This window comes from Acanthopagrus latus, chromosome 22 (assembly GCF_904848185.1).
Source record: "Acanthopagrus latus isolate v.2019 chromosome 22, fAcaLat1.1, whole genome shotgun sequence".
Taxonomy (NCBI): domain Eukaryota; kingdom Metazoa; phylum Chordata; class Actinopteri; order Spariformes; family Sparidae; genus Acanthopagrus; species Acanthopagrus latus.
In genome coordinates, this window is record NC_051060.1 from 13375465 (window position 1) to 13387788 (window position 12324).

Genomic DNA, 12324 nt, shown 5'->3' on the forward strand with positions numbered 1-12324 from the left:
GCTGAGGACTTACCTTGCATCAATCTCTGTTTTGGGCATATCCTTTGCTTCATCTTTAGCCTGAAAATCCTGGTTGCCTCCCACTGGACTTTGCCTCAGAGGAACATTTTTTGTGAAAAGCTTCACCTCACTCCGAGAAACTTTAACACTCCTGCGTTTGGACTCTGGTGTCTCGGTCTTCCTCTCCACTTTGTAAAGACTGTCATCGTCCTCCATGTCTGCGGCCCCATCAACCACACATGCCACAGTCACTGCACCGACTGAGTTTGTCTCCTGGAACTTGTCCAACTGCTTGACTGTGTCAGGACAGGAAGTCTTACTCTCCTTTACTTCAGGTGAGGCCTGAGAGGTGGGGGTGTGCTTGTAGGAGGAGTTTATAGATGACTCTCCCTTGTGAGTCTTTGGACTTTTGACCTGAGGACTGGTCACTGAGTTATCTGATATAGGGAATCCCTCGGGAGGAGGTTCAGAACTGGGGGACATTTTTTCCTGCGGGCTGTTAGCTCCATCTCCCTGAGTGTGCTTCTTGAATTTCCTTCTGGCTGCGTTTTTACGCCCCATGCTGTCGGCCTCTGTTTGTTCTTGGTCAGGTTCGGACTGTGTGTCTTTGCGTGATTTCAGTGACACTCCCACTGCGGCGCTGTAATAACTCTGTGTGCCTACAGTGGGCCTCACATCTGCCCTTTTGTTCTCTGCACTTGCTGAACTTGAGCTCTTTGTTAAGTCAAAACTTGGTGATGACTTTGCCTTGGTGAGAACTTTCAGGCTTTTCGTGACTTCGGTGCGAACAACTTCCTGTCCAGCACGGCCGTCGCTGCCACACTTAATCACGCTGGTCTCCTCCAGGTACACATGAAGCCTCTTGCCTGTCCTGGCCTGTACTTGTCTCTGGGCCTGAGGCTGAGTGTGGGCCCGGTCAGAGTCCCATACCACTCCCTGTTTAGAGGAGAGATGTGTCAGATGACTGGCATTCTTCTCAGGATTCCCGCTCGCTGAAGTACCGTTGCTGCTGCTGCTGCTGGTCTCCTCCCTCTCCTGGCCCTGCCCTGTTCTCTTCTTCCTGCTCCCCACAAACTCCTCCCCTCTTGGACCTCCTTCTGCAGTCTCAGTGCTGCTCACAACAGAGCCGTCTCTGCGGGCAGACTGCGTGGCGTCCTCCTCTTCACTGGGGAAAATGTCTCTAAGGAGACCCAGTGGATTGGTATTGGAGCTCTGCTCCTTCTTCTCCTCCTCCCCCTGTTGTTCCTTTGCCCGGGGTCTTACAGACTCCTCACCCTCCTCTTCTTTCTGTGATTTAGGAGCCTGGTCGTTAGTTGGAGAGGCATTTTCAGTAGGACTGTTTGGACCCTTTCCCCTCCACGGAGAGAACCAGCTCCCTATACGTCCCAAGACCCCAGTACTCGGCTGCTCCTCGGGGCTCTCAGACTGAAGCAAAGCAGAGAAATAAATCACATAAATATCTGTTTAGACATGCATTGCCATTAATGAACATGCATATCTCTGACGAATATGCGCAGACCTTAGACGAACTGTCAGTAGTTACACGTGGTAGTGCAAATACAATACTGGCCATGAACAAAGGAAGGGAGTGCAAGCTTGGGATCTAAAGTCAATATAAGTAGTGGTTGTTTGTTCATACACTTTTTTTTTTTTTAGTATGGCCATGCACCTCTCAGCATAGCAAAGACATGCATGTGTGCTTATAACCTGTAAGCTTACCGTGGAAAATACCATATCATTCAGATTCTTTATGTAGGTTGTGAACATGATTTTGGTTTAGAACAAAAACTCCTAAAGAGCATAAAACAAGAACAAAATCATTCCACAAGGACAAAACAATAAAAGGAGAAAAAAAGCAGGAAATTATCATAAAAAAAAGATTATTTTTGCTTTAGCAAAGTGACAGATCAATCCTTAACTCTCTTAGCGCTGAGCAAATTTCGTTTTGGCAGTAATTTCAAGATCAACTCACCCTTAATTAGACATAGAAGAAAACTTTTAGTCCCGCTACAAAATGTGACTTCAGTTTGTACAGCAGAGGCTCTGAAGCAAGATACATCTCTAACTGATGAGCATGTTGTGTTTAGTCCTCCTCGCATCCAGTCAAGCATCCACAACTACACTGCAGCGGCAGGCTGGCACTGGCAGATATGAGCGCTGAAAGTTCTGCCCCTCCAGCGGAGCGCACGCAGCCCGGCGCTAAAATGATGCCTTCAAGTGCTGCTCGTAAACTTCTGACACGAGTGCCGCAAGAGAGCCATCTGGTTAACCATCAGACTAATGCCAAACCAATCAGCCGAATTGATAATGACTTACGACCAAGTTTAATAACCAGATCACAGGAGCGGCAGTTTTTGTTCAGATAAAATGGGTCACAACAGACTATTATAAATGAAGCATTGTGGTGCTTCATTTATATTTATTTTCTGGAGAAAATTAAATGCAAAAATGACAATTTCCACTAAATTCATGACTGAAATCGCATTCACAATATTTTCAAAATGATTGCAATATGATTGCCCTTGTTTTTTTTGTTTTTTTTTTCTCAACATACTGTTCAGCCCTACCATACACCTGACTGCAGTATTAATTTGTCAAACTGAATCTAGTTTTAATTGTATTACTGGCTGCTTTCAACAATCATTGTGAATATTTTACCTTGAATTGTTGAAAAAAAAAAAACAAACAAATATGTTAAAACTCCACCACACATCACATTTCAATTATTTTGCTTTTTATCAAAAGCTACTTCTATCAAAGTGCTTTCAACCAAATGGATGCAACCCAAAATTGCAAGAATCAACTTCATTAAATAAGCTGAGCTGTTTTTAGTGCTACATTTATAAACAATAAGAGATGGAGGAAGAGTCTCTTGTTTTCATGGGCAGTCTGCAGCAGAAGATTTGCATAGTTTCTTCTGCCCTGATATCAACAGAGAGCTCGCTGTGGTGTCAGAAAAGCAAACAGACATGTTTTTGTTATTACTCCCTATATCTCTGAAGCTCTCAAACTGTTTTGTGCTTTTGTGTGGGGTAACAGGGTCAAGGGGAATTCTGACGTGTTCCCTGTTCTGTGCTCGACAGTTATCATCTGAATGAGTGGCAGCTGTGTTTGACCCTGGTGTCTTTCTCACTATTTTGGTTTGTACTTCACATTTCTGTAATAATAAATGCTTAAAGGAACAAATACACTGGAATGTAGATGTGTGTCCCTACAGGGCTGTGACGATTAGTCAGTATATTTGTCTGTTTAATTTAATTGTTTCAGCAATCATTAAGTAACCCATCTTTGCTGGTTCTGGTCTCTTAGATTTAAGAATGTTCTGCTATTTTGTTGGGTCATTTATGCTGGTAGATGAATCATCTTTGGGTTTTGGACAATAGAGGCAATTTAAAGCTTCAAGTTGGGCTTTCGGCATCTTATACGATAAAATATTCATTATCTAAAGGTTATCATAGTAATTGCTAACAAACATTGTAGCTGCAGCCCTATTTGGCACACACCATGAAGCCGACTCACAACTTCTGAAACGTACTGTACAGCTGCCCACATACCGGCTTCTCTTGAAAGACAAACAACACTTAGTGATATGCGTTCTGTTGACATCTGTATGTCTCCACTGTCACCAGGTGCTTGTTCATAAAGATGTAATGTTAGTTCTCTGTAAATAAATGAACACAGTGAGTGTGGTCCGAACCTGCTCAAATTGGAAAGAGTCATTAGATAACTATTGTTGTTGACTGATATTGTGACCACCAGTACGCTTCATGAATCAATCATAATAACATTCTGATGATTTTTACAGCCTGTCAATATAAAGAAAGTGGAACTGTACATCCAAATGTTGACAGACAGCAGCTTGGCAAGTATCAAAGTATCGTTTGGCTGTCAAATATGTGAGACACTTGCTAGACCTCAGGCTAAGCATGTCGTTTTTCAACTTTGCTAGAGCGAGGATTCCAGAAATTTTTAGTTAATTTTTAGTAAAAGTTTTATTAGCCTACACAAGCAGCATAAGAGGAAACTTTGCAAAGTGCGCCATTGTATCTGATGTTTCTCAGATAGGAGGTTTGAAAAACAGGTTTGAACATTTCAGTTTGAAATGACATGCAGCAGCTCTAGTTTAGGTTGACTGAGGTGACGCTGCTGTCCCATATTTGCTGAACCGCCTCGTCATGGACGAGGGTACTCGAAATTCCTACATTCAAGTTGAGCAACTGAAGGCAGCAAAGAGACCGTGTCCAAACAAACTTTTCCAGGGGAAATGACGCAGAGGCTGTGTGGCTTTCAAAGCCCGTTGGATTCAGTTTGTTCGGTTTTCCAAAATCTGAGTGCTCTTGTTGCACTCGAGCCCAAGTCAGTCTTTCCATGCTGCTGCTGCTGGGTCGAGGAATTTAACCCTTGAACTGCTTTTCTCTCGCTTAGTTTGGACTTTTTAAGGAATGAAAAATAAAATAAAGGAACTAGAAGTTAACTTTTACTTCACTTTTCAGTATGATGACACACCGCCCAGGCTGCCTGGGGGTGTGGGAGTGTCTCTGGTAATTATGGTTTTGAAAATATATAAATAAATCATATGCCTGTTCTTGTTGGAACTTTTTTCTGACATTTAGCGGTTAAGCCTATAGCATTACTGGCTTATTAATGTTTTGATAGTGCCTATATGTTGTTGATGTATAACCTGAAGTACTAACATGCGAAATGAAACAGTTACAGGCATAGAAATTAGCTGTTTAATCCCATCTGGGGAAGTCATTTCAAAAACTAACGCACTGCTGAAGCACTGCTACAGGTGTGTAGACAAACTGTAGCTCCACACAACAAAGAGCAGAGGCTTTGGAGTGACATCCAGTGCTTGACAAAAAGAAAAAAAAGGGGGTTTCTCGACAAGCAAGTCACCAGAGAGAGTCAGAAAGGGAGATCTTACCATGATTACAGTGTTTGTCCTCACTTCTCTCGGGAGCAAACCGGTCAAATGCTGCAGCAGCAGCAGCAGCTCGCATTAGAAAGAAGCCTCTCCGTGTAGAAGCCTCTCTGTGCTGTGAGGTAACCTGTCCCTCCTGAGAGAGAGAACAGGGGAGCCTGCACCTACACTGCCTTATTAATATTTACAGCTCTCTAAACTCTCAAAAAATGAGGAGTTATCCAGGCTAACTCAGTCCCTCAAACACTCTAGACGTCATTGTGATTGTTACCTGGAAGTGTTTTTTTTTTTTTTTAAGCTTCCCATGCCAGTGAGGGCTGAGGTGAGGAATCTGCCCAGGCCAGGTAACACACCCCGAGGGCTTCAGCACCGTGACACAGCAGGCAGATATGGCGGGTTATTGTGCAACTATTGCTAAGGCAAGCGAGGAAACATCAGATTTGTTGTCTCTGTTACAGATTTACATGTAGAAGAAGTGCACAGTTCTCATCACTTGGTGGCTTGTGTAATTGTACTGGGATGATAACACAATGTGTTAGACACTCACAGCCTGCTCGTCTGTCCTCATTCTGCAGGGGAACGTCTAAGAACCTCAATGCACGACCCTCATCTGGCTCTTTCTTTTTTTAAAATCATTGTTCACACATAGATAAAGTGCTAAACACCGAACACACCACTGACAGACTCTGTGTGTGTATCTTCCCATGATTTATTAATGCAGCACGGAAGCTGAAACCTGTCTCATTCTCCACCCTATAAAAGATTCACATGTTGGCAGAACATGTTTGCTGTGGTTCCAACCTCTTTATATTGTATGCATTCCCACTACAACATCTGCGACTCCGCCAATTTAAGAAGTACACCGCTTATCACAGTGTCGGTCTTAGGAGGGGACGTCTAGTTTGACTGGCTTTGGAGATAATTAAAGGAGTAGCTGATGGAAAAGAAAGATACGCACATGCTTGAAAAGGCACCATTCATTCTCTCCACCTCCGCTGAATCCAGTAATTAGAGTGTAAAGATCTCGGGACTTAATACACTGACTCACACATTCTGCCCAGCTTGACTGCAGTGATAATGTGCAATGCGTTACATGCTTTGTTTGTATGCGTACAACCTGAGTCATATTCAGACAAGCAGCTGCTCACTACAAGCTCTTTGTTTCACGGAGCAGCTCCACTGGAGAGGTGTGTGTGAACAGCTCTGTCGGTGCTGTTGTTGAGGGAGGGAAGAGGAGCCTCCGTATCGACCCAGTTTTTCCTCGCATGGTTGGAGATGAGAATCGTCAGGCTGCCGGGGGGTCCAGAGTGAAAAGCCCTCTGAATTCAGGAGAGGAATAGATTTTAAGGCTTTATTGCGGCGTTGTGAGTGCAGTCTGTTTATAAAGATTAGCTCTGTGTCTTGGAAACATTTGGTGATTCCTTTTCTTTGAGCTTCTAAAATAGGATAAAGTTTATCTTTTATAGCCGCCCATTGAGAATAAATGCTGTTCAGGATTGCTACACTTGAGTGTGAGAAGAGACTCTGAAAGCATAAGATGTGACTACTGACTGTTCCCTTCAACGAGACATACATACCTTATATATACCAGATATTTTCCAAAGATAAATAAGGTTAATAACGCATCGTTAAGCTCGATTGAGCTTGACTGGCAAGATACAGAAAATGTTGTTTAGTGCAACAATTAAAAAAATTATTGTTATCTTAAAGATGTGTTGTTAAATACAGGCAGAATTCAACGTTAGCGCCAAAAACACAGGGGGTGGCACGTCACCTGAGTGAAATAAAAGCTGCTCTTTGCTAGCTATCCTTGGCTATAGCTAGCTATCGTTAGCTTGTTGGCACATGTGAGTTTTATATAGTGTGCCTTATGATGAGTTAGCAAGGCAGTCGCGCTCTTCTTAGTGTGGTGAAAAAGAGAAACTTTAATGTATTTTTCTGTTAAGCAAGAAAAGTAGAAGAAGTCCTTTTTTTCTTGACTTAGCTTAGCTGTGGGCTATCGGACTACCACCCCTTGCTGGTACAGAGTGATACGTGACAGGATGTGCTGAGGCTAGCTGGTTAGCATGCTGACGTTAGAAGACATCTCAGCAATACGTCTTTGACATGACATCAAGACTGTTGTTTCCTCACCCTCTGTTGTGTTTAAAAAAAAAAAAAAAAACTAAATTCAGGCTTTATATTACAAATTGCTGCTTTAATTAAAGACATACTATACACAGACGCCAAAAGTAGTGGTGTAACCCTGCTAATGAACTCTGTCCCCTTTGCCTGCTGCTAAGGAAAACAACATTTCCACATTTCCTACTGCAAATACTGGTTAATGTTACAGTGGCACACGAGCATACTTAGGCTAACCAGTAACTGATGGTGACCTGTAACTCAGTGCAGAGAAAATGAAGAGGTGACGATTATAGATGTGTTTTATTGTTTTCGTAGGTAAAGTCATAATGTCTAACAAGCCATTGCTGGTGGCTATAGGGGCACAAGTCATTAATTAGTGAAATTACAGACAAATCATATGTATAATCCTAAACAAACGCTGAGTAGATGCATTGAACAAGTCAGTGATTGGATGAGTTGTCTTCAGTTAAACAAAGATAAGACGGAAATAATTGATTTTGGAACCAAGAGAGAAGACAACAGTCTCTGCTCAGCTTCAATCTGTGATGTTGATAACAACGAACCGAGCCACAAATCTTGGTGTAGTCGTGGAGTCAGACCTAAAGTTCAGCAGCCAGAAACGTGTCTGTGCATTTATCTTCAGCAGACTCGACTACTCTAACAGACCCTTTACAGGACTCGACAAAAAATCCATCAGACAGCTGCAGCTGATTTACAGCGCTGCTGCTGGAGTCCTAACGAGAAAGAGTAAATTAGATCATAGTTCTCTGATCTTTACACTGGCTTCCTGTCTGTCAAAGAATAGATTTCAAAATCCTGCTGTTGGTTTATAGAGCACAGAATGGTTTTGGGCCAAAATACATTTCTGATCTGTTGCCATGTCAACAAACCATCAGAGGTCATCAGGTACAGGTCTGCTTTCAGTCCCAAGAGTTCAAGACTAAACATGGAGAAGCAGAATTCAGTTGTTATGCTCAAAGCATCAGGAACAAACAGCCAGAAAAGTGCAGGTCCAACTCTCACCTCTTTCAAATCAAGGTTGAATACCTTTTAGTTTCCCACAACCTTTCCCTGAAGCAATTTCCTATTTCTTAACTTGTTTTAATGTTTTGTTTTCTTGATGTCCTCCTAATTGATTTCAATGTATCCTACATGTAATTTCTAATGTCTTTTAATGACATTTTATGGCCCTGTAAAGCAGTTTAATTTGCCTTGTGTCTGAATTGTGCTATGAAAACGAACTGACCTTGCCTTTCCCCAGAACTGGGGATTTGCATATACCTATTAATAAGCAGGTTTTGTCAGTTGTTGTTGTCGTTTGGATACTTAACCATTCAAAGTTGATTGTTAAGTCTCACGACCTGGTCTTCAAATGAGTGTACAACGCTGTGGGCTGGAGCCAAACCACAGCGTCGCTGCACTGAGAATCAGTGACACCCAGACTCGTCCTGACAATGACCAAATAATAAGGACAGATAAAAAAAAAAGCTTCTGTGAATAAAACAGAAGCAGAGGACAGGAGCTCTATAGATAGAGACATTGCCACCTGCTTCTAGTGGGCCATACGTAATGATTTAAGGGGATTGTTTTTGCAATAGTTTATAAATTGCTTTTAGGATCATTCTGCGTAATTTACCTTTTAAGATAGACATGACATTTAGAAATTTGAAATTTATGTTTGGATCAACGGCAAGAAGAAAGCCAGCACGATACTGGAGAACTAGTCCAAAGATGATGTTCAAGACAAAAAAGAGAGAGAGAGAGAGGGATTACAAGACTTTGGACCTTGGATTGGTGCAGTGAGTCATCAGCAGCACTGCTCAGAGTGTTTTCTGCTAACTCAGACCTTGCGCCAACAACTGATGTAGCAGCTCGTGTGCTAATTTACAAGCAGCAGGAGTTTCTTGCAGACGGTTGGCTGTTTAACAAGTCTGCTTGAGAGGCAACTTCTTAACTTTGAACGAGGTTTATTAAACGCGCCTGGCTCACGCGGCCGACGCTTGAGGCGGTGGTCGACGGTGAGCGCAGGCTCAGAGCTCAGCGTCACTTGGAGGCCGTTGAGGATGCATTCATCAGCATGCATCATTCATGTTGCCTTGAAGAGGTTGCGTAACACTGCCCCTTGCTCAAAATATGTTGTTTACTTTGCTCCATTGCCACTCAAATATATAAATAACATCTGACAGTATTTTTAAGGCTGCTGCCAGACACAAGGAATTTTTTTAAGCATCAACAAAATGTTTTCTCTCCGCCCTCCTCCACCTCTCCCTTTCTGTTGTTGCTTGTTTGTTAAAGCAACTCACCAGCTGTCAACCACAACAGAAGGACCGCTTTGGGGGTAGATCTTGAGCGAATGGCGAAAAAAAAAAAACCCAAAACGTCTTGGCGTTGACGCAACTCCACTGCCCCACCCACTGGTTGTTGATGCTCACTGCACCCTTGTAGGCCGTCACCCACAGGCTAAATTTGAATTAGAAAATGAGTGTTCAGAGCTAAACTGCTGAGGCATGTGGAGTCTGGAGTTGATGGCAAGTCAGTCATGTTTTTTGGACTGAAGGCAGATCCAGCGCGAGACTGGGAGTGAATTTGATTATATGAGAGAGACGGATACATCCCTGACACACACACTTATTGGGTTCTGCAAAGTGTCACGTACAGATGAAGACTGGTAGACACACTTTACTCAACAGCTCAATTTCTTTGAGAATTGCACAGCGGACAGTATGACTGAAACACCCCCTCATTCAGAGGATAAACAAGAATGTGATTCACTGCTGTTTACCTCCTCCATCAGCAAGCCATTAAGTCCAACATCACCACAGCGACCGTCTCCAATGTGTAAATGGTTTCATTGTCAAGTTCTGCCACTCAGATGCGAGGAAATGACAAATTCTGCTCCCCGGCAGCGGTGCCTTCCTCTCAGGTCACGCCTGTAACATCCACACAAGGACAAGCAAACCACGCAGAAGCGCCAACACCCCATCGGCTTGCTAATAAACCTCAGCAGCTCTGTTTATATTGCATAAAAGCCTGCCGTCTGCACACACAACTCCGATTCCCCCGAAGAAGCTGGTTTGGTTATCCCTCAGCTGAAGGTGAACAGCACTTGAATTTCCTATTCACTCGAGCAACAGATTAAAGCGACAGATTAACGAGCCTTGTGTCCACTTTGCTCGGCGATATAGACGTAAGTGCGGTGAGGAAAGAAAGAAAAAACTCGGTGGCAAACTTTTTTTTTTTGCGATCTGTATCACTGATCTCGCCGTAGCTCCCTCCCCACGTCGGCTGCACGCGATATTTGATTGGGCGGTAAAATAATTACCAGCGAGACCAAATTGTGACAGTGCGCCCAACAAACATTTCCAGGGAAATATCTAATCACATTTGTTCAGCCTGGTCCCGGCGACCATGAGCTGTGTCAGCAGAGATGATAAAGCGCTGAGTGTTTGAACATCTATTTCCCCCGGCGCATCTGGTAAAGGATTAATGGGATGTTTGTCGAAATCTGAAAGGCCGATTTGGCGGAGTTAATGCTGATAGACTATCTGGTATTCTGGGCATAAACCTTCCATCAGCTTAACGTACGTAGGTCGGCATTCGCTCATAATAGCGAGCAATGTTCTTTTGCATAATCGCCGCCTGTCGTGGCTCAAAGTAATTTAATTTGTTTTGACGGTGAAGAAGAAGATTACATCATGAATAAAGACAGAGACAAGTGGCACGACCGTGTAGGTCCTATGACTTATGGCAAGTGTTCATGTCAAAACAGATACAAAACATGACAAGACATCCAGAGACATGACTTATATTATATTATATATATTAAAGCTGCATTCTTTGATTCTTTATGGGTTTTTTTGGCCACTTGAGGGCAGCGCGACAGGCTTTGAACACGACGCTGTTGTATTGTCACCTCGAAGCTGATACGGCGGACATGTTGGCAAACACTTGTTTAATTGTGCATCCAGCAAACGTGGAGCGGTGTTTATCCGGCCTTGCGTTTTCGAGCCATCTGGCAAATCAAAGCCCGGCATTCGCTCTCATTTCAGCTCCGCCAAACTCTTGAGGGACACGTCTGGCTCTTTGGTTGCTAAATGCCTTTCTGTCTCTGTGGCTTTTGGTGCCAGGCAGGTAGAGTTCAGGGAGTTTCACTGTCAGAGACTGACTAGCTGGAAACCCTGAAGCCACCTGCTGCGGTTGGAAGAGGTGTTGATGAGAGCAGGGAGGGGGAGACTAGTATGAAAAGAACGACGCAGGAAGAGAAGCTTAAAGCACAGGCACGACAAATAACGTTAACAATGGCATGTCAGCGAGCGAGCGCGCACAGTCCCGGAGACGTCATTACACACAGGGATTTAATTCATCGTTGAAAGGAGCTATGATGTTAGAATTTTAGTGCAAAACGTTCAAAAAAATAATCAAGAAAATTTGAAGGAATAAAAGGTTTGATTCCGTGTTGTGTTGCAGACGTAGGTACTTAAAGTAGCATGCTAATCAGCTACACGAGGCCTGTCCCGTCTCATAAAAGTAAGAAACAACGCCTTCATGTAGCTGCCGTACGGGATGCTGAATCCCTCTTGTAGTGAATAATGGACAGAACTGTTTATTCTTGCCAAACGGACGTTTCGGGCAAGATGCCCTTCATCTGCGTGTATTCTGGCGAATTAAAATTTCAGAAAAGAAAAATAATTTTGCCAGGACACACACTGAAGAAGGCCGTCCTGCCCTAAAAATGTCCGTGTGGTGACGAGTAAACAGTCTGATGAGAGTGCTGTCCTTGTTTTTTCTTCTTCTGTCCCGTCTCGTACCACTTTGTACCTCAAGAGGGAGACAGCATGGATCTAATAAAATCTGGATACAGCGTTGGCTATGGCGCTCCTTTCATTCCTGTGACAGCTGCTCACGAAGTCAAAAAAGCTCAACCCCCTCGCTGAGGGCGGCACTGGAGACTTCCGCCGACCGAGCCCGTCAACTTCCGATCGAGCAAACTTGAACAGAGATAAGACTGTTTAATCTTGAGGCTCTTCCAGACCATCAAATTTTATTAGACCAAATGGCTCGAATCGCGATGATGAGTCATTTCACAGCGTTGTGTCGCTTACAAAAATGGATCCACAGCTGCTTGTTTCCCAGTATTAGCTTATGGGGAAAAAACCCCAACACAGCCTGCCTTAAGTGTGGCATGAGTGGGTGGAGAAGCAGTGCTGCCCCCGAGAGAACTACTCCTCCATAGCCAGTCTGCTTTTAAGAAATGTTACACCACAGCGATGTTCAGT

General features: G+C 43.5%; 1 protein-coding gene across 1 annotated transcript in view; it reads right to left on the reverse strand.

Moving 5' to 3' along the window:
• LOC119012157 (beta/gamma crystallin domain-containing protein 1-like) overlaps window positions 1–4988 on the reverse strand; it is a 30995-nt gene extending 26007 nt beyond the window's left edge. The window contains exons 1-2 of the mRNA XM_037085699.1: window positions 4928–4988; window positions 14–1425 (exon numbers count right to left, since the gene is read on the reverse strand). Coding sequence (XP_036941594.1) covers window positions 14–1425; window positions 4928–4930 — 1415 coding nt within the window. The 5' untranslated portion in view covers window positions 4931–4988. The remainder of the gene's footprint in view (window positions 1–13; window positions 1426–4927) is intronic.
• Window positions 4989–12324: the final 7336 nt, after the last annotated feature.